Source organism: Diorhabda carinulata, chromosome 6 (genome assembly GCF_026250575.1).
Source record: "Diorhabda carinulata isolate Delta chromosome 6, icDioCari1.1, whole genome shotgun sequence".
Taxonomy (NCBI): Eukaryota; Metazoa; Arthropoda; class Insecta; order Coleoptera; family Chrysomelidae; genus Diorhabda; species Diorhabda carinulata.
This window is the reverse complement of record NC_079465.1, coordinates 498,646-520,199: the sequence shown is the minus strand read 5'-3', so window position 1 is coordinate 520,199 and position 21,554 is coordinate 498,646. Positions and strand designations below refer to the sequence as shown.

At 31.0% G+C, this 21,554-nt stretch overlaps 1 protein-coding gene across 1 annotated transcript; it reads right to left on the bottom strand.

The window, feature by feature from the left end:
• Nucleotides 1-1,723: 1,723 nt before the first annotated feature.
• On the bottom strand, nucleotides 1,724-3,514 carry LOC130895241 (endothelial lipase-like). Its single transcript, XM_057802448.1, has 5 exons — nucleotides 3,394-3,514; nucleotides 2,886-3,090; nucleotides 2,558-2,793; nucleotides 2,163-2,502; nucleotides 1,724-1,825 (listed from the first exon to the last, which is right to left on the bottom strand). Exons 1-5 carry the CDS (start codon nucleotides 3,452-3,454, stop codon nucleotides 1,768-1,770), a joined length of 900 nt encoding a protein of 299 aa, XP_057658431.1. The 5' UTR covers nucleotides 3,455-3,514; the 3' UTR covers nucleotides 1,724-1,767.
• Between the last annotated feature and the right edge of the window lie 18,040 nt (nucleotides 3,515-21,554).

Sequence of the window (21,554 nt, the reverse complement as noted above, 5' to 3'; positions counted from 1 at the left end):
TCTAATTTAAATGATTTTTGTTTTTTCTTAATAATTCTTTCGATTCGGCACATCTACAGCTATAAAGGAAATAAAAACAAAAAACCCAAGCTCGCTAAATAAGAAAACCACAGTTTGAGCTCCAAAAAGAGGAGTTATCAAAGTCGGATGTATCAACCTTCAACACCAGTTCATTCTTGGCTTAGAATGGATGATATAGCGAGAAGTTTTGCTTTACACCATAAAAAACTGCATCAATTTTTGTGTAAAGAAGAAAATCATCTCCTATTGGTCGGATCTACCGAAAACGACGATTACTTGGCGTCTAGTTATTGGAATATTAACCAAATCCTGAAAGAAAGCCCCACGTCCATTTCGCTGAGCTTGCCCGAGGGGTCTGACTCAATGAAGGAAGTGTCCACTAGGTCTAAACCCAAAAAGAAGCAGCTCAAGAATATTCTTCCGGTATAAGGATGTCGTTTCATTGATTAGTTAGGTCAGGAAGTCAGAATCAGTCAAATGATAACCTTCTTAGATTGAACTCCAAGAAAGGGAGGCATCAACCTCCAAAACCAGTCGATTCTTGGGTTAGAATGGATGATATAGCAAGAGGTTTCGCTGCTCCACACTGCATCAATTTTTGTGTAAAGAAGAAAATCATCTCCTATTGGTCGGATCTACCGAAAACGACGATTACTTGGCGTCTAGTTATTGGAATATTAACCAAATCCTGAAGGATAACACCACGTTCTTTTCGATGAGCTTGCCCGAGGGGTCTGACTCAATGAAGGAAGTGTCCACTAGGTCTAAACCCAAAAAGAAGCAGCTCAAGAATATTCTTCCGGTATAAGGATGTCGTTTCATTGATTAGTTAGGTCAGGAAGTCAGAATCAGTCGATTGAGTCAGATTGAGCTCCAAAAAAGGTAGCCATCAACCTTCAACACCAGTTGATTTTTAGGTTAGAATGGATGCAAGAGCAAGAGGGTTCGCTTTACACCATAAGAGGCTTCATTCGTTTGTGAACGAACATTTTCTGTTGGTGTGGCCTACCGAAAACGATGAGGACTTTTCTGGTTACTTATTTATACAACAAAATCTTTTCAAGATAATTATTCGCCTCGAGAGAATGTCTTTTATAAACACAACGATCATTTGTCGTAGAAAACTCTATTTTTTTGTCAAAAATCAACATAATTACATAGGATACTTAAAAAAGTTTCTAATTTTGGTTGAGTGATAGGGCACGGCCAAGAAAAACGTAAATTTGGCCATACAGGAGATTTTGTTAATTTTCATTGGATCGGCAGGTCCTCTTTATGAGTGATCAATCTTCTTCATGTTTTTATTACCGATCATGGCCAAGTTTTTCTTTGTTTTTCACCTGTAATAATCTTTCTTGGGCAATTTTTTCATCCAGGATAACTCCCAGGTATTTGACTTTAGTAGCTTATACAATTTTGTTTACTTTACTCACCTGGTGTCGTTTTTTTCTAAAGATTACTGATTGTATTTATTAGACTTTGATTGCTGAAGTTTATGTGGACTAGGTTCTTTTTATATAAAAAGTTATCGACGATTTTTACGAATTTAACGAAAAAAAGTTTGAGAAATTGTATTTGAGAGACATTAATGACGAAAAAGAAGCAGAAAATTTCATTTGGGAGCATAATTTAGATGTTGAATACGAATATCGTGAAATTTTTCTAGGTTTTGTTATTTTAGATTAAAAATCAAAGACGATACTTTCAATATACATATTTATTTAATTTTTTACAAATTTATGTAAATTATCCCTTAGCGTAGGGTGCAACGTCGTTAGTATCGAGATAATATTTTCCTTTAGCGCTGAAAAAAAAAACTGTAAATCAAAAAAAAGGTTCTACATATTTAATACACAAAAAATTGTCTTCTGAACAATAGTTTTACAAATTTAAAATCAAAATATGTTGTTTGAATTACGATTTTGAATGATTTTGGATCCATTTTCGACAATTCCCATAGATAACCCATAAATTCCCATTTACAATAATAATAAAACAAACATCACTTCTTTGTTTCGATATATAGTTATCAATTTTTTCCAAGTACATTAAAATACGATTGTTATCAATGTATTTTCAATATTATCATATCATAATAAAATCAATCTAATATAAAGTACTCTACATTCTTTTGAATTTACCTCGTATCTACATTCAATCGTCCCATGACGGATTTGTCCGAATCGTCACATTCGCCATTCTTATAACTGTCATAATTGGCGCAAGAAACGAATCTGTCACTAGTGATCGATTCGACGAAAAACGTCAAAGCTCTTTCGTGCGAACATACGCCGGTGACGTCATTTCCGCAACTGTTCTGAATCGTTCCCCCGTTCGGATAATAATCCGCCGTTCCGCACGCTATTTCTATACCGTTTATTATCGTATTCGTGTGAATTACTTGTACGAACGTGGCGTCGTCTACGTCAAGTCGATTAAGTTTGTTGTTTTCAGTGAATAACGGACCCGACGGATCAAGACCTGCGAATCAAAAGTTTCCACAAACTAACGAACTAAAAAATTTCGTACCGCTTACCTATGATGGTGGATAATTTGTTGGTTAATTGTTTGCCGGCGATTCCGGCGACGTGGGCGCCCAAATCCCAACCGATTATCGTGACGTCGTTTGTTTTTAACGTGAATTTTGTTTCTAAAATGTTTATGAAATCGGCTAGGTATTGACCAATCGCGACAACATCTCCTTGGGCGACTAGATAATTTTGCGTAGTGACTGTACTCCAATCGACCATAAACAAATTTACCGAGTTTTGACTGGAAAAGTACGAACTATAAATTGCGTATCATCATCTAAATAATGTTTAAATAGTATGTAAATGTAATAGTAGAAAAATATTTTTTTTAACCTCAAAATTTCGTCTTTTAAATGGCATTTTGAATCCATTACAGACGGTTCTTCGAAACTGTAAACGAGAAATACAGTTTTTTGTGCCACGTCAAATCCAGCTTCTTCCAAATTTTCTACAGTATCGACAGTAATAGCCACGGGTTCGTTTTTTTTATTTGCGGTGTAAAAATTGTACAACACACTTTTGTTATCATCTTCAGTAACTATAAACAAAAATTTTCATCATAATATTATATTTCCAAACGTTCTTTTTGACTACAATCAAATAGAGAAACGCAAAAGTCTAAAAACAACTTATTATAGTTAATATTAAGAAGTTGGTAATCGCGCCATCTCTCTTTTTTATTGCGAATCAATATAATGACTTGTTTTACATAAATATTAATGACTAATGAATTCCCTCTAATAACATTGATATAAACAATGAATAAATAATTGTTGTTTATGTTTCAAATCAAGATTCATTATTATGATAAAAAAAATTATTTATTAACATACCAACTTACATGAAATATTAATTACGTTGAATAATATGAAAAACAGTACGAAAAACTTCATCATTTTCATTAGTGAATATTATTCTCATGATCTGATATTTATTACCAGATTTATCTTTTTAACTATATCGAAATAAGTATCAGATAAAATCAGTAGCTCTCCGTTGTCAATTTTATTTTAAAAAAAACTCTAAACCTCATTTTTAATTATAATTAATAACATAGTAACAATACATAGGCAACACATTATACGTTATTAGCATTGGCAAGTTGACTTACGATTAGCCGATAGGCAACCCGCTAGACGTTTGAAGTCAGCTGATTTCATCTCGGTTTTAAGTCTATAGAAATTGTAAATATTTAGTTTTTTTTGCTATTTATTAAAAGAACGAAAATACTTATGTAAGATGTCATGACTGAGGTTAATTATGATTATTTAAATGACGATGACCTAATCAAAAGTGCAGAATTATGTACTACAAACAACGTGATACTAAAGATATTTACGAGTTGTGGATTAATATTATTGACGTCTTTACGTTTATTTAAGAATTTTTATCATTTGATACTACAGGTAGCTTGAGGAATTGATCAAAAAGGGGTGATTTGTAGGTTATGTGTTTGTTTTATCATCTAGTATCTTAATTGTATTATAATAATAATAATAATAAAGTATAGGTGAGAAATCATTCAAAGTAGTTGTAGATCTATAATTTGAAATATCTATCGAGTTTTTTTTCGAAAATTACCAATTAAAAAGCCGTTAGAACAACACAATAACTTATAATGAGTATAAACCCAGCGAAAATTCCACCCATTTGCCATTTCTTTTTGCGAACATCGGGAAGTTTATCTAAATAAGAGAAGTCGCCCGCATAAATAAGTCTAAATTACGCCAGGGTTTAAAATATATATCACGAATAATATAATAGGTAGTATATTTGTATGACACACTTAATGGCTCTTGGAGAATTTAAATACAGGTGTTGTGCATTATATTTCGTGAGATATATTACCTCAAAGCTGAAAACTTTTCTTTTCTGAATGATGATTCGTGTTAATATGTGGTGGCATGGTCGAGGGAACTAACTTACCGAGAAACGAATTAATCTTAACGTTAATTCGTATTTATGGAGGATTTTAAATTAAAATATAATTTTACGGGGTTGAAATACGTAATTTTTTCCTTTAAGATAAAAGTAACACTGTACTAATACGTCATTTACCATCTTTAAATAATTATTTATGTATGTTGTGTTGTCTATATCGTAGTATCGTTATAATATTTAAATAATCTAAAACGACAATTTCAAGAATTCGGTCATCGATGTATGTTGTGTTGTCTATATTACAGTTTCGGACTATATTTGTAAAATATTACTTTCAATTCTATTTGGATTGTTTTTAAAAAAGTGAAATATTACAATTTTAATATTGATTAGTTTTGGCAAAATGTATTTCTTTATACACACTGCATCTACAATTAGACTATATTTTGTACAAGACTTTACTCCTTTCAAATAAATGTCAATGTCAATGTCAAATTCAAGATGAGAAAGTACTTGCCCCTTTTTTGGCAAGACTGTCTGCTTCTTCTTTTCCCGGTATATTCTGATGGACTGTTTGATTCTAAAGTTGAAGTTTGAATAGTAAAAAACTTGTTTTTTACTGAATTTATATTCGCTTGTTATAGTACAGTTCTTAATGATTATAGTTTTTACAAAATGAGAATATCTGCGATGAGGAAATCGAGTTATTTCACGTTTTTTTTACGATTTAAAGTAAAAGTAAACGGAGTTTAAAACATCGACTCTCAATTCAATTGAAACGTGATATATTATAAAGTATGTACCGACAGTGACTGAAGTGCTATCGCTGCTCGTCGTATTGTCTACTAATTAAATTTCTTCGAGCCCTATTTGTACTTACAGGAAGTGGAGGGGTACACAACACGAGATATTTCTCTAGTTCTGCCGTTTCTCTTGACAGTTGATCTGACGAATTTGCCAAGTATTACTTTACAACATATCTATTTCTCGACGTCTTATATTAATTCGAACGCGTATTTCGATTACGTTTTCTAGAAATTTATTTTCGAGATTCGACTGATGGTAAACGGATGGACAACGTTAAGTATTTATACCGTAAACGAATTGGATTTTGATGAATGAATGTCAAATGAACTGTCAAAAAATCAGCTGACGCCCAAGTAAAATGGCCGCCGTGTTGTTTTCGAGCTTAATTGCAAACTGACTAATAAAATCGCGAAAATATTCGATTTCCGCTATATTAAGTTCACTGAAATAGATCTAAAAAGTATCTTAATATCATAGAACAAAAAAATAACAAAACTACCTGAAAAAAAAACGTGTACGTATAAATTAATCGATTGTTTACCCCACAGCCGTCATTCTGATGTTTTCTTAGATTGTCTGATTTGAAAATTAACAAGAATTGAGATTTGTCAAACTCAACTGATGCCCATGTAAAATGGCCACTGTGGGGGTAAACAAATTCTTTTTCCGTAAGTTTCCGTGTTGTTTCTCAAGTTATTTGTTGGATTTTAAACTTTATTTTCCTATTTTGATAGGGAAATGACTTCTTAAAGAGTTACTACTCAAAAAGGTTCAAAATTTCCTCCCACTTGCTATCGGGTTAATACTTTGTAACCTTAGAAAGTACTTTTTTATGTTAAATAAACTTGAACGCAACAGTAAGAAGTAATTTTCAAAAAAAAAACTGAGTATTCTAAATTATGAGAATAATTTGCAAACTTAATTGCAAATTGACTAAAAGTATTGCAAAAATATATAGTTTCTACTGTATTAAGATCACTAAAACAGATCTAAAAAGTCTTTTAAATACTGTAGAATAAAAAAACAACCCGGGTACATACAAAAAATTTATTGTTTACCCCACAGCCGCCATTCTGATATAAATCAGCTGTTTTCTTAGATTACCTGATTCTAAAAAATTGACAATGATAGAGATTTGTCAAAATCAGCTGACGCCCATATAAAATGACCACCGTGGGGATAAAAAAAATGCTTTTTTCGAAAGTTTCCGTGTTGTTTTCGCGCTTAATTGCAAAACGACTAATAAAATTGCGAAAATATCCAGTTTTTGCTGTATTAAGTTCACTGAAACAGATTTAAAAAGTATCTATAAAGTCCTCTTAATATTATACAATAAAAAAAACAATAAAACTACCGGAAAAAAACTAAAAGGTAATACGTATACATACAAATTTTTTTATTGTTTACCCCACAGCCGTCATTTTGATATAAATCAGCTGTTTTCTTAGAATACCTGTTTCAAAAAAATTGACAAGAATAGAGATTTGACGAAATCAGCCGACGCCCATGTAAAATGGCCACCGTGGGAGTAAACAAATGCTTTTTTCGAAAGTTTCCGTGTTGTTTTCGCGCTTAATTGCAAAACGACTAATAAAATTGCGAAAATATCCAGTTTTTGCTGTATTAAGTTCACTGAAACAGATTTAAAAAGTATCTATAAAGTCCTCTTAATATTATACAATAAAAAAAACAATAAAACTACCGGAAAAAAACTAAAAGGTAATACGTATACATACAAATTTTTTTATTGTTTACCCCACAGCCGTCATTTTGATATAAATCAGCTGTTTTCTTAGAATACCTGTTTCAAAAAAATTGACAAGAATAGAGATTTGACGAAATCAGCCGACGCCCATGTAAAATGGCCACCGTGGGAGTAAACAAATGCTTTTTTCGAAAGTTTCCGTGTTGTTTTCGCGCTTAATTGCAAAACGACTAATAAAATTGCGAAAATATCCAGTTTTTGCTGTATTAAGTTCACTGAAACAGATTTAAAAAGTATCTATAAAGTCCTCTTAATATTATACAATAAAAAAAAACAATAAAACTACCGGAAAAAAACTAAAAGGTAATACGTATACATACAAATTTTTTTATTGTTTACCCCACAGCCGTCATTTTGATATAAATCAGCTGTTTTCTTAGAATACCTGTTTCAAAAAAATTGACAAGAATAGAGATTTGACGAAATCAGCCGACGCCCATGTAAAATGGCCACCGTGGGAGTAAACAAATGCTTTTTTCGAAAGTTTCCGTGTTGTTTTCGCGCTTAATTGCAAAACGACTAATAAAATTGCGAAAATATCCAGTTTTTGCTGTATTAAGTTCACTGAAACAGATTTAAAAAGTATCTATAAAGTCCTCTTAATATTATACAATAAAAAAAAACAATAAAACTACCGGAAAAAAACTAAAAGGTAATACGTATACATACAAATTTTTTTATTGTTTACCCCACAGCCGTCATTTTGATATAAATCAGCTGTTTTCTTAGAATACCTGTTTCAAAAAAATTGACAAGAATAGAGATTTGACGAAATCAGCCGACGCCCATGTAAAATGGCCACCGTGGGAGTAAACAAATGCTTTTTTCGAAAGTTTCCGTGTTGTTTTCGCGCTTAATTGCAAAATGACTAATAGAACTGCAGAAATATCCAGTTTCCGTTGTTTCAAGTTCACTGAAACAGATTTAAAAAGTATCTATAAAGTCCTCTTAATATTATACAATAAAAAAAAACAATAAAACTACCGGAAAAAAACTAAAAACTATTACGTATACATATAAATTTTTTTATTGTTTACCCCACAGCCGTCATTTTGATATAAATCAGCTGTTTTCTTATAATATCCGTTTCAAAAAAATTGACAAGAATAGAGATTTGTCGGAATCAGCTGACGCCCATGTAAAATGGCCACCGTGGGGGTAAACAAATTCTTTTTCCGTAAGTTTCCGTGGTGTTTGGGAGCTTAATTGTAAACTGACTAATAGAACTGCAGAAATATCCAGTTTCCGCTGTTTTAAGTTCATTGAAACGGATTTAAAAAGTATCTATAAAGTCCTCTTAATATTATACAATAAAAAAAACAATAAAACTACCGGAAAAAACTATACAAAAAAATATAATGTTTACCCCACAGCCGTCATTCTGACATATAAATCAGCTATTTTCTTAGAATATCTGTTTCAAAAAAATTGACATTGATAGGGATTTGTCAAAATCAGCTGACGCCCATATAAAATGACCACCGTGGGGATAAAAAAAATGCTTTTTTCGTAAGTTTCCGTGTTGTTTTCGCGCTTAATTGCAAAACGACTAATAAAATTGCGAAAATATCCAGTTTTTGCTGTATTAAGTTCTTTTAAACAGATCTAAAAAGTCTAAAAACCCGAATACACACAAAAAAAACGATTGTTTACCCCACAACCGCCATTCTGATGTTTCGGCAGGAAACGGAATCGTCTTGGCGTTCTAAATATCTACTTGAACATAGAAACAAAACAAACAACAACCAAGAATTTTATCATTTAGAAGAGACGACCTGGAAACAAACTATTTTCACACAAGTTTATTTTTAAAGATTTTCATTGGACCACTACATCCTTCCGGTAGAGGTGGACGTCTATCGATCAGGACGTACGATGTATTTAGCCATAGTAGGTATTTGAATAAATGGAAATTTATCTTTTTAAAGATACCCCCGGATAACCACAGAACATACTGTAAACAACAGTACATTTCGAAGGATTTTCCACAGGACTAGTACATCTTTCGGCTAAAAGTGTAAAGTTGTCGGTAAACATTAATTTTAATAATTGTTAAATGTTGAATATTAAAATGGATTAGAGAATAGTCGTGGATAAACGAATGGTCTCGTATTTTTCACCCCCTTATACAAAAGGGCCGTATTTATAATAATATATTTAATTAGCGATGTCGCGTTGTCAAAAGCAGCAACGAGTCGGCTTTACAGTAGAGTTACTTTGTCTCTGCACGTATTAAGGATTTAACATGTGATGTGCCTGTACACGATGCTTCTCATTCCCTTTACCCTCCGATCCTCCCAAGTTCTTCTATATATATATATCTATACTATGTACACACGGCAACGTCGCGTCCTCCCCAACCCCTTTTTACACCCTTTATTTTGTATATTATAGTCAATCATTGACGAGCGAAATTTGTTTACCACATTCGAAATTTTCGAAAAAGTGTCGTATAATTCACGAAACTTCAAATTGTTCTATGCAGTTATACCTTAACCTCCTTTTGGATCCTTTCCACCATGGGAAATTAGAAGAAGTTTCATATTTTGTATCCAAGTTTACGAGAAAAAACCCCTCATTTCAAATTATTCGATTGGAATAAATTACGCGGCTGTAAATCTGGCCGGATTGTAGGTCCAGCGGATTCCGAAAGTTTGAATATTTGTAGGAGCTCAAAAATGACTTATAAAATTGATGTAACATTCCAAAATCAAAAAATAACTGTTTGGGTTCTCAAATCAACGTTTAATTTACATGGATTCCCATCGACGTTGCAACTTTTACAGATGGAACGTCTTTGCTTTCTTTGGAGCCGATTCTTCCTTTCCATTCCATTGTTTCGATTTGTTTTTTTGTTTCTGGTACGATCCACGTGGCATCCATGGTTATGAAACTTCGTCACGACGCTATTTTTGTTCCGTTTTGAGCATCATGCACTTTTTCTGGATTCGTCACTTCATTTGGTCGATCGCTGAGATGCTGGTCATGTACGGCCTCGTTCGAGCAAACGTAGCGTCCATCCTGCACTTTTTGAAACGCCTTTCTGGATTCGTCACGTACGGCCTCGTTTAAGGATCAGTCTCAGCCAGAATAGAGTCTAATCGTGCCTCTATATCGATTGGACTGAGACTAATTTTTTCCATGTTTACAAAATTAACTGACGGCCGCCATTAAACAACGTGCCGTCTTCAAACTATTCCTTTTTGGTAGATTTTCGTGGAATGAAAAATGATATGGATTGTTCATTTTGGAAATGAAAAACACGCTGTACGTTCGGGGTATTCCCAGAAGCGTAAGCTCGAAAGCAATTCGGTCAGTCAATTCTCGAAATTGATTTCCTCTATCTACCAAGTGACAGCCGACAATGTATTATATTGTTTTCTTTCTTTTGTCAGAGAAAATTGAGTCTCGTTCTTCTCAAAAGGACGTTCTGTCATTAAATAAGTCGCGTCTATAATTATTTTACTTTATTTAATTTAATTATTCAGTCAAATCAAAACCATCTTATCGAATAAATTTATTAAATATTTCGAATATTATCTTTTATAACGTTTTTTCGAAATTAATTGCTAGTTATTTTGAGATTTTTGTAAAAAAAACGTACGAAGGTTCTTCGAATTGTTAATAATGATCAAAATTTTCAAATTTATCTTTTGAATATTTAAAATTCTTTATATACCAGCTCTCCCTGGTGGTAAGTTGTATAAATTCCATGTTTTATATAAAATATGAATTAATTATGATTATTTTGTGTAATCAAAACTCAAAATACGTTAAAATCAGATGGTCACGTTATAATTAAATCAGATTAGTTGACACTACTTGTAATTAATAAATTTCATATATAAAGGGATGGTTGAAGGTTGAAGGCTAGTACGATGTATATATATTTTAAGGCTACGCGCAAATTCCACTCGATTTGCGTTAAAAAGTTTTTCATGTTTTTAAATCGTCTTGATTTTAGAATTGCTCTGATTTAAAATTATTTTATTTCGACCCCCGTTTACGAATCGACAGTCCTTCTACATCCAATTCAACTTTCCACACAAAATGGCCGTTTTTCCAAAACAACTTGACTGCGTTCTACTACAATAAAATGGATCGAAGCAGCAAGTTTAAACTTCGTGTGAAGCTTGTTAAAACACGTTACTAATGCGTTAACTATTTGAGGTTAGGAAAACACTGAATATTCCTCGCAGTTTTATGATTTGAATGTAAAAAAAAGATTTGTCGTAACTGCCTGTCCCCGTATCATCAAAACCACCAATCATAACTTTGATTTTCGTAAGAAAATTGTGTTTTTGGAGCTATAAATTTTTCGGCAATAGTCAATTAAGTTTCTTGTCCATTTTTTTTTTCATAAATTAGTTTTTGCAAGGACGTTTTGAGAGCAGAAACCACGTTTTTTTTTATTTTTACAATTCGTTTGAACGATTTTGTTGAGTCGAATTTACACCGGCCGAGATTCATAACAACGATACAAAAATTTGTAAGTATCTCTCAAGGGAAACATTCAGTGAAAAAATATGGTATGAATCTTACGTATAAGTTCGCCCTACCTGTAACAGCGGGAAACCTCACCCTAGGCGAAAAATCATTTATACATGATTAAAGATAACTTACGACTAAAAACAAAAAACGCGATTTTGCTATTAATTTTAGGTTAAAAACGCGCGCGTATTTACTATGAATAAAGACGAAATTTTTTTAATGAAAAATGAAACAAAAACGTTTTTCACCATATGGGAAAAACTGTAATAATCAAACGGCCTTACTCCTCGATGATATGGAAATAAGAAATTTTTCAAATAATTAACGCCGATTAACAAACTCAAATCTTGTTCCTTTTAATGCAAATTTCATTTTAGGAAAGATGTAGAAGACGCATGGTGCAAAATCCGGCGAATAAAGTGGGTGGAATATTGCACTTTTTGATTGACAATGCACACACTTTTTGCATGTCAAAAATTAACCGTTAACATTGTTTGTCAATTTTTATAGACTCGGTAATCGCGTCATTACGATTTTTCGATATTTCCAATCGTTTTTGACGTTTCAAAAACCGTTCAAAAACACGTGGACGCGACTAACATTCATTGCCAAATATTTGTTTCAATGAGACAACCTATACAATCTAAAGATACTAAAAATGAATTTTTCGATGAATTTTTTCAACAAAAAGTTGTTTAATTCGATGGTTTAGTTGATATATTGTTCATTTGCAGTAATTTTACATTAATCCGTTGTTTTATTTTTGGAAAAAAACTGAAATTTTCATTTTTTATACATCAGGGATTCACTAGTTTCAATAAAGCCTTCGAAGATTTACAAAATTTCTGACGAAATGAATTAGAATCGATATTCATTAACCTCCAACTATTTGCAAATACAGTTTTCGAGTTATAGGACTTTAAAGTTGCAAAATTTGAATTTATATTTTCCAAATTGTACATTCAAACATTGTGATTTTTCAGTGGGACAACCTGTACAATCTAAAGATACTAAAAATGAATTTTTCGATGGATTTTTCAACAAAAAGTTGTTTAACTCGATGGTTTAGTTGATAAATTGTTCATTTGCAGTAATTTTACATTAATCTGTTGTTTTATTTTTGGAAAAAAACTGAATTTTCATTTTTTATACATCAGGGATTTACTAGTTTCAATAAAGCCTTCGAAGATTTACAAAATTTCTGACGAAATGAATTAGAATCGATATTCATTAACCTCCAACTATTTGCAAATACAGTTTTCGAGTTATAGGACTTTAAAGTTGCAAAATTTGAATTTATATTTTCCAAATTGTACATTCAAACATTGTGATTTTTCAATGGGACAACCTGTACAATCTAAAGATACTAAAAATGAATTTTTCGATGAATTTTTCAACAAAAAGTTGTTTAATTCGATGGTTTAGTTGATGTATTGTTCATTTGCAGTAATTTTACAATAATCTGTTGTTTTATTTTTGGAAAAAAACTGAATTTTCATTTTTTATACATCAGGGATTCACTAGTTTCAATAAAGCCTACGAAGATTTACAAAATTTCTGACGAAATGAATTAGAATCGATATTCATTAACCTCCAACTATTTGCAAATACAGTTTTCGAGTTATAGGACTTTAAAGTTGCAAAATTTGAATTTATATTTTCCAAATTGTACATTCAAACATTGTGATTTTTCAGTGGGACAACCTGTACAATCTAAAGATACCAAAAATGAATTTTTCGATGAATTTTTCAACAAAAAGTTGTTTAACTCGATGGTTTAGTTGATAAATTGTTCATTTGCAGTAATTTTACATTAATCCGTTGTTTTATTTTTGGAAAAAAACTGAATTTTCATTTTTTATACATCAGGGACTTATTAGTTCCAATAAAGCCTTCGAAGATTTACAAAATTTCTGACGAAATGAATTAGAATCGATATTCATTAACCTCCAACTATTTGCAAATACAGTTTTCGAATTATAGGACTTTAAAGTTGCAAAATTTGAATTTATATTTTCCAAATCGTACATTCAAACATTGTGATTTTTCAATGGGACATCCTGTACAATCTAAAGATACCAAAAATGAATTTTTCGATGGATTTTTTTAACAAAAAGTTGTTTAACTCGATGGTTTAGTTGATATATTGTTCATTTGCAGTAATTTTACATTAATCCGTTGTTTTATTTTTGGAAAAAAACTGAATTTTCATTTTTTATACATCAGGGATTCACTAGTTTCAATAAAGCCTTCGAAGATTTACAAAATTTCTGACGAAATGAATTAGAATCGATATTCATTAACCTCCAACTATTTGCAAATACAGTTTTCGAATTATAGGACTTTAAAGTTGCAAAATTTGAATTTATATTTTCCAAATTGTACATTCAAACATTGTGATTTTTCAATGGGACAACCTGTACAATCTAAAGATACCAAAAATGAATTTTTCGATGGATTTTTTCAACAAAAAGTTGTTTAATTCGATGGTTTAGTTGATGTATTGTTCATTTGCAGTAATTTTACAATAATCTGTTGTTTTATTTTTGGAAAAAACTAAATTTTTATTTTTTATACATCAGGGATTTACTAGTTTCAATAAAGCCTTCGAAGATTTACAAAATTTCCGACAAAATGAATTAGAATCGATATTCATTAACCTCCAACTATTTGCAAATACAGTTTTCGAACTATAGGTCTTTAAAGTTGCAAAATTTGAATTTATATTTTCCAAATCGTACATTCAAACATTGTGATTTTTCAATGGGACATCCTGTACAATCTAAAGATACCAAAAATGAATTTTTCGATGGATTTTTTTAACAAAAAGTTGTTTAACTCGATGGTTTAGTTGATGTATTGTTCACATGCAGTAATTTTACAATAATCCGTTGTTTTATTTTTGGAAAAAAACTGAATTTTCATTTTTTATACATCAGGGATTCACTAGTTTCAATGAAGCCTTCGAAGATTTACAAAATTTCTGACGAAATGAATTAGAATCGATATTCATTAACCTCCAACTATTTGCAAATACAGTTTTCGAATTATAGGACTTTAAAGTTGCAAAATTTGAATTTATATTTTCCAAATTGTACATTCAAACATTGTGATTTTTCAGTGGGACAACCTGTACAATCTAAAGATACCAAAAATAAATTTTTCGATGAATTTTTCAACAAAAAGTTGTTTAACTCGATGGTTTAGTTGATAAATTGTTCATTTGCAGTAATTTTACATTAATCCGTTGTTTTATTTTTGGAAAAAAACTGAATTTTCATTTTTTATACATCAGGGATTTACTAGTTTCAATAAAGCCTTCGAAGATTTACAAAATTTCTGACGAAATGAATTAGAATCGATATTCATTAACCTCCAACTATTTGCAAATACAGTTTTCGAGTTATAGGACTTTAAAGTTGCAAAATTTGAATTTATATTTTCCAAATGGTACATTCAAACATTGTGATTTTTCAGTGGGACAACCTGTACAATCTAAAGATACTAAAAATGAATTTTTCGATGAATTTTTCAACAAAAAGTTGTTTAATTCGATGGTTTAGTTGATGTATTGTTCATTTGCAGTAATTTTACAATAATCCGTTGTTTTATTTTTGGAAAAAAACTGAATTTTCATTTTTTATACATCAGGGATTTACTAGTTTCAATAAAGCCTTCGAAGATTTACAAAATTTCTGACGAAATGAATTAGAATCGGTATTCATTAACCTCCAACTATTTGCAAATACAGTTTTCGAGTTATAGGACTTTAAAGTTGCAAAATTTGAATTTATATTTTCCAAATTGTACATTCAAACATTGTGATTTTTCAATGGGACAACCTGTACAATCTAAAGATACCAAAAATGAATTTTTCGATGGATTTTTTTAACAAAAAGTTGTTTAACTCGATGATTTAGTTGATATATTGTTCATTTGCAGTAATTTTACATTAATCCGTTGTTTTATTTTTGGAAAAAAACTGAATTTTCATTTTTTATACATCAGGGATTTACTAGTTTCAATAAAGCCTTCGAAGATTTACAAAATTTCTGACGAAATGAATTAGAATCGATATTCATTAACCTCCAACTTTTTGCAAATACAGTTTTCGAGTTATAGGACTTTAAAGTTGCAAAATTTGAATTTATATTTTCCAAATTGTACATTCAAACATTGTGATTTTTCAATGGGACAACCTGTACAATCTAAAGATACTAAAAATGAATTTTTCGATGAATTTTTCAACAAAAAGTTGTTTAATTCGATGGTTTAGTTGATGTATTGTTCATTTGCAGTAATTTTACAATAATCTGTTGTTTTATTTTTGGAAAAAACTAAATTTTTATTTTTTATACATCAGGGATTTACTAGTTTCAATAAAGCCTTCGAAGATTTACAAAATTTCTGACGAAATGGATTAGAATCGATATTCATTAACCTCCAACTATTTGCAAATACAGTTTCCGAGTTATAGGACTTTAAAGTTGCAAAATTTGAATTTATATTTTCCAAATTGTACATTCAAACATTGTGATTTTTCAATGGGACAACCTGTACAATCTAAAGATACCAAAAATGAATTTTTCGATGGATTTTTTCAACAAAAAGTTGTTTAACTCGATGATTTAGTTGATATATTGTTCATTTGCAGTAATTTTACAATAATCCGTTGTTTTATTTTTGGAAAAAAACTGAATTTTCATTTTTTATACATCAGGGATTCACTAGTTTCAATAAAGCCTTCGAAGATTTACAAAATTTCTGACGAAATGAATTAGAATCGATATTCATTAACCTCCAACTTTTTGCAAATACAGTTTTCGAGTTATAGGACTTTAAAGTTGCAAAATTTGAATTTATATTTTCCAAATTGTACATTCAAACATTGTGATTTTTCAATGGGACAACCTGTACAATCTAAAGATACTAAAAATGAATTTTTCGATGAATTTTTCAACAAAAAGTTGTTTAATTCGATGGTTTAGTTGATGTATTGTTCATTTGCAGTAATTTTACAATAATCTGTTGTTTTATTTTTGGAAAAAACTAAATTTTTATTTTTTATACATCAGGGATTTACTAGTTTCAATAAAGCCTTCGAAGATTTACAAAATTTCTGACGAAATGGATTAGAATCGATATTCATTAACCTCCAACTATTTGCAAATACAGTTTTCGAACTATAGGACTTTAAAGTTGCAGAATTTGAATTTATATTTTCCAAATTGTACATTCAAACATTGTGATTTTTCAATGGAACAATCTGTACAATCTAAAGATACCAAATATGAATTTTTCGATGGATTTTCTTAACAAAAAGTTGTTTAATTCGATGGTTTAGTTGATATATTGTTCATTTGCAGTAATTTTACATTAATCCGTTGTTTTATTTTTGGAAAAAAACTGAATTTTCATTTTTTATACATCAGGGATTCACTAGTTTCAATAAAGCCTTCGAAGATTTACAAAATTTCTGACGAAATGAATTAGAATCGATATTCATTAACCTCCAACTATTTGCAAATACAGTTTTCGAATTATAGGACTTTAAAGTTGCAAAATTTGAATTTATATTTTCCAAATGGTACATTCAAACATTGTGATTTTTCAGTGGGACAACCTGTACAATCTAAAGATACCAAAAATGAATTTTTCGATGGAGTTTTTCAACAAAAAGTTGTTTAACTCGATGGTTTAGTTGATGTATTGTTCATTTGCAGTAATTTTACAATAATCTGTTGTTTTATTTTTGGAAAAAAACTGAATTTTCATTTTTTATACATCAGGGATTTACTAGTTTCAATAAAGCCTTCGAAGATTTACAAAATTTCTGACGAAATGAATTAGAATCGATATTCATTAACCTCCAACTATTTGCAAATACAGTTTTCGAATTATAGGACTTTAAAGTTGCAAAATTTGAATTTATATTTTCCAAATTGTACATTCAAACATTGTGATTTTTCAATGGGACAACCTGTACAATCTAAAGATACCAAATATGAATTTTTCGATGGATTTTTTTAACAAAAAGTTGTTTAATTCGATGGTTTAGTTGAAATATTGTTGGCCATAAAGAGACATTCTTAAAAAAATTAACACAAATTGTGATTATTTATGAAAAATAGTTACAGGACACGGACACACGTTATGCGGAACATCCTGTATTTTTTGTATAGTAAAAATTCGAGCGAATGAAATTTTTATTATGGCGTATTTCTGTTGTCTGCGCGAAATTGCGGTTATATAATTGAAAAGCAAATAGAATCGACAACGTAAAAGATGAAAATTATCTAAGAAAATATTGGCATAAGGTCTTTTAGAGTGTGTGTTCGAGCATAAAGCCTTTTGTGTTTGTATATCAATTGTATTCTCAGTAGACTTTAATAAAACAAACCGAAAGATGTCGGGAGGCGGAGGCGGTCGGCGACGGCGGCGGTAGCGGTTCGACAAATCGGATTGAAAATTTATTCAATTCCGAAACATGACATCAGAAGCAAATGCTATTTCGCACAATATTCACCTCTATGTTATTCATCGTTAAATATTATTTTCGTCGGATTCGTCTCGTAATTTTCCCAAATTTAAGAATATTTTCCAACAAAATAACCTCAACTTTATAGAGGGCGTTTAATTCTCAACAAATATTTACCACATCTCCAATTATTGGCGTACTTTCTATTATCGATATTAATATTTTCAACGTACTTCAATTGTGAACACACTGTTTAAACTACCGACTACATCAACACTCGCGTTTCGATAACCAACTTATCGTCTTCAGAGACTAAAATCTTGGTTATTATAACGCGCGTTAAACAGTGTATTTAAAGGTAAGTTAATTGAGTTTATGGGAGCGTGCAAGTGAAGCCTGAAGTGCAGTAAGGGCTCTATGTTTTCCGCAAACTATCCTTTATTCACTTAAACACTATATACAGTGGATTTAACTAACTAAATATATATATTAGAAACGATACTCACTGAATTTTGGACTAGTATAACCGATAAAACCGGCTTCGCGGTCTTTGTCGTGGACGATTGGTCAGTTTAACGAAGAAACGCCGCTGCAACACGCAAAATCTTTTGTTATTTTTTAGTTTTGTTATGGAATTCTGGAAAATCGAGTGTGTGTGTATCTGAAAATCGTCGAAAATGAATAAGTATGGAAATATGGCAAATTTCCCATAGACACTAAACTTTCAACGGAACTATCCCTAACAGAAATGCAAGAATTAGCATACGATTCGGTTGGAAAAAAGTCGGGAAATTTTCATATATAATAGCCTGGCGAATGCGCTACGAAGCGTGAATGTTCTATTCATATATCAGTTCAGAAACGTATATGTTAAGAAAAAGTTTTGACGTATGGTGTATATATGTTGTGTAGTATACGGGAAACGAAGAGCTCCGCATGTCATTCATTCGAAAATTCAAAATGAATGTGTTACGAAATACTCCGGACTGATACACCGCCACCGTACCCAACGTGCAATCGGAAAACTGAAATATGTACAGAAATTTTGATAGTTTTTAAAATAGAAACAACTAAAACATCGAAATTGATACTGATAGTTGATGTATTTACAAGAAAATTGATGTAAAACAAGTCAAATGTCACGTCAAATGTCAAAAGTCAAATGTCAAATGTGTCAAATTTACGACATTGACAATTTATAGATAAATATCGAAAAAAAAACGGAATAAAAACGCATTAGTATGATCAAAAGTTGAAACTATTTATGTCTATTACACCAAAAAAATTGTTTTCGTTGTTAAATGGATATGGATGAAGGAGAATTTGATTGAACAGAAACAGACATTCTATGGAATGATTTGAAAATGGTTCTCAGCTTGTTTATATCGTTATAGAAACCAAATAAAATCAAATTTGATTTTCTCAAAATTGAAAAACTGAAATTAAATGAAAAACAATTGCTTCTGTTAAAAATTGAAAATGGTTTACGAACAAATAGTGAGGATTCTTCAAATTCGAAACATATGCTTTATAGATTTCGTAATTTCTAATATATTTTTATCCCAAATTATCGATGTATCGCACTTTTTGAAATGCCTATTATGTCTACTAGTTTGTGTACTTTCAGTCGACGATCATTCGGTTTTTCTTCGTGGATTTTTTTGATCATTTCTTGAGTCGTCACCTAAATTTGTTTGACCACCGCTTTAGGTTTCCTTAGATCGTACGGTCTCGTCTAAACTTTGCTACTCCATCTTGTTATCATTTCTTCAAGTATTGAAACGTTGCTAATTGTTCATTGTAAATTTCGAATTTAACTAAAACATAAGTAAAAGAAGGAAACTTGTATGGGAAAAATGGATTCGATGGAAAAGTTCGTTAAAACAAAAGAAAATATTGAAATTTATGAAGATGATAGAGCGAAAATAGGTGAAGATGAATGGGAGGAAGAGAAAAATATTCAATAAATAATTGAAATAAACGAAGAAATATTGGAAATAGGATAAAAACAAAAAATGAAATAGTCGAAAATCGTTTATTAACAATTCCAAATTTGAACTAATACGCTGAAAATATTTTAACGTGTTTTTTTAGAGCGTCTACTTGCACGTCGCAGTTTTTTTTTTCGTTCGAATAAAAAACGGTACAAGTAGTAATGGAAACGAATCTAAAATACCGTCTATAGCTTCCTTTCATTCTGTAATAGTATATTAATTATTAAAAATGCTTTTCGTTGGTAAACCATTTCGAAACGAGCTAAAAAAGAAACTTCTTATTGATAGAACCGCTTTTCAGTGATATTTGTTCTTCATTCATCGGGTAAAATGGCGTGTAAGATGAATTCCTTCGAGTTCTGTCATGTTTTTTTGACATATCGATCCGATAAAATCGTAAATTATCATTTTTCTTTCTGGCTGTACCTAAAATAGAGATATTTCAAAATGATTCGTATCTAAGATACTTTCCCGCGCGAAACATTGACACTATTTTGCAATAAATTACGCAAAATTGCCCCCCTGACGGGTATATATGAGAAAAATATCGGCGGAAGATGTGTCTGCCCTTCGCTATTTTGCATGTGAAAAGGTGACAAATACACCGTTTGAGTGTTATATTGTTTGGAAAAGGGCGTGCACGCCGTTTCTCAACTTTGGTGTTTAGTTCGGAACAAAATACGAAATATACTTTAAATATAACTTGCTTCAATCTTGATTTGAACCTTTGTATGAATTATTTCGATTTAATTTGACAGTTTTATTAAATTCGACGAAAAAAATTATCCTCCGATTCTTGTAGTACTTTAATAACTTGGTACTCGTCGTTCGAATCGCTTATTCGGGATGTTTTCCTACTCCAGAATTCAAAATTAGTTAAGGGCTCAATATTTTACAATCCAAAAAAAATGCATAATCATTTACCAATTGAAATCAAATAAATATCATATTTTTCCGCATTTAAGATTAATTTGAGGACGTATTTTTACTGGAAAGTACCTTCTACTCTAAATGACAACCTTTTCGAAGTCGGTACTCCCCTAAACGCGAACGAAAATCTATGAAAACTCTTCTGAATAAATCTGGTGTGATTACTGGCGGATATTTTCCTTTAGCTGACTGATGACCCTCGGATTGTTCACGTAGATTTTATGTTTGAGGTATCACTACAAAAGAAAATCAAGATGCGTCAAAAAAAAGAGCTACGTGGGAGCCACTTTTTTTGGAAATTAGTCTTGCAAGGAAATATCTGTCTTACAGTCGCCATAGAAGCATTTAATGTGTGACAGTTCACATTGTTTTGTTGGAACCGAGTTTTCGCCAGTTCTGGAGTCAAATATCCCTCCAAAATCGCAATATATTTGTTGGCGAATCAAAGAAGAAAGAGCTAATAAATCCACACTGTTAGTTTTCGATTATGCAATGATTTTTGATGTTTAATTTTTGGATTTTTTCCCAAAAACGACAATTTTTTCGGTTTACGAACCGATTTAAACGAAAATGAGCCTCATCTGAATAAAGTATGTGGTCAAAAGTGGAAAATCGACTAAATATTCCTTCGGCAAATGCCAACAAACGCTTCAAAG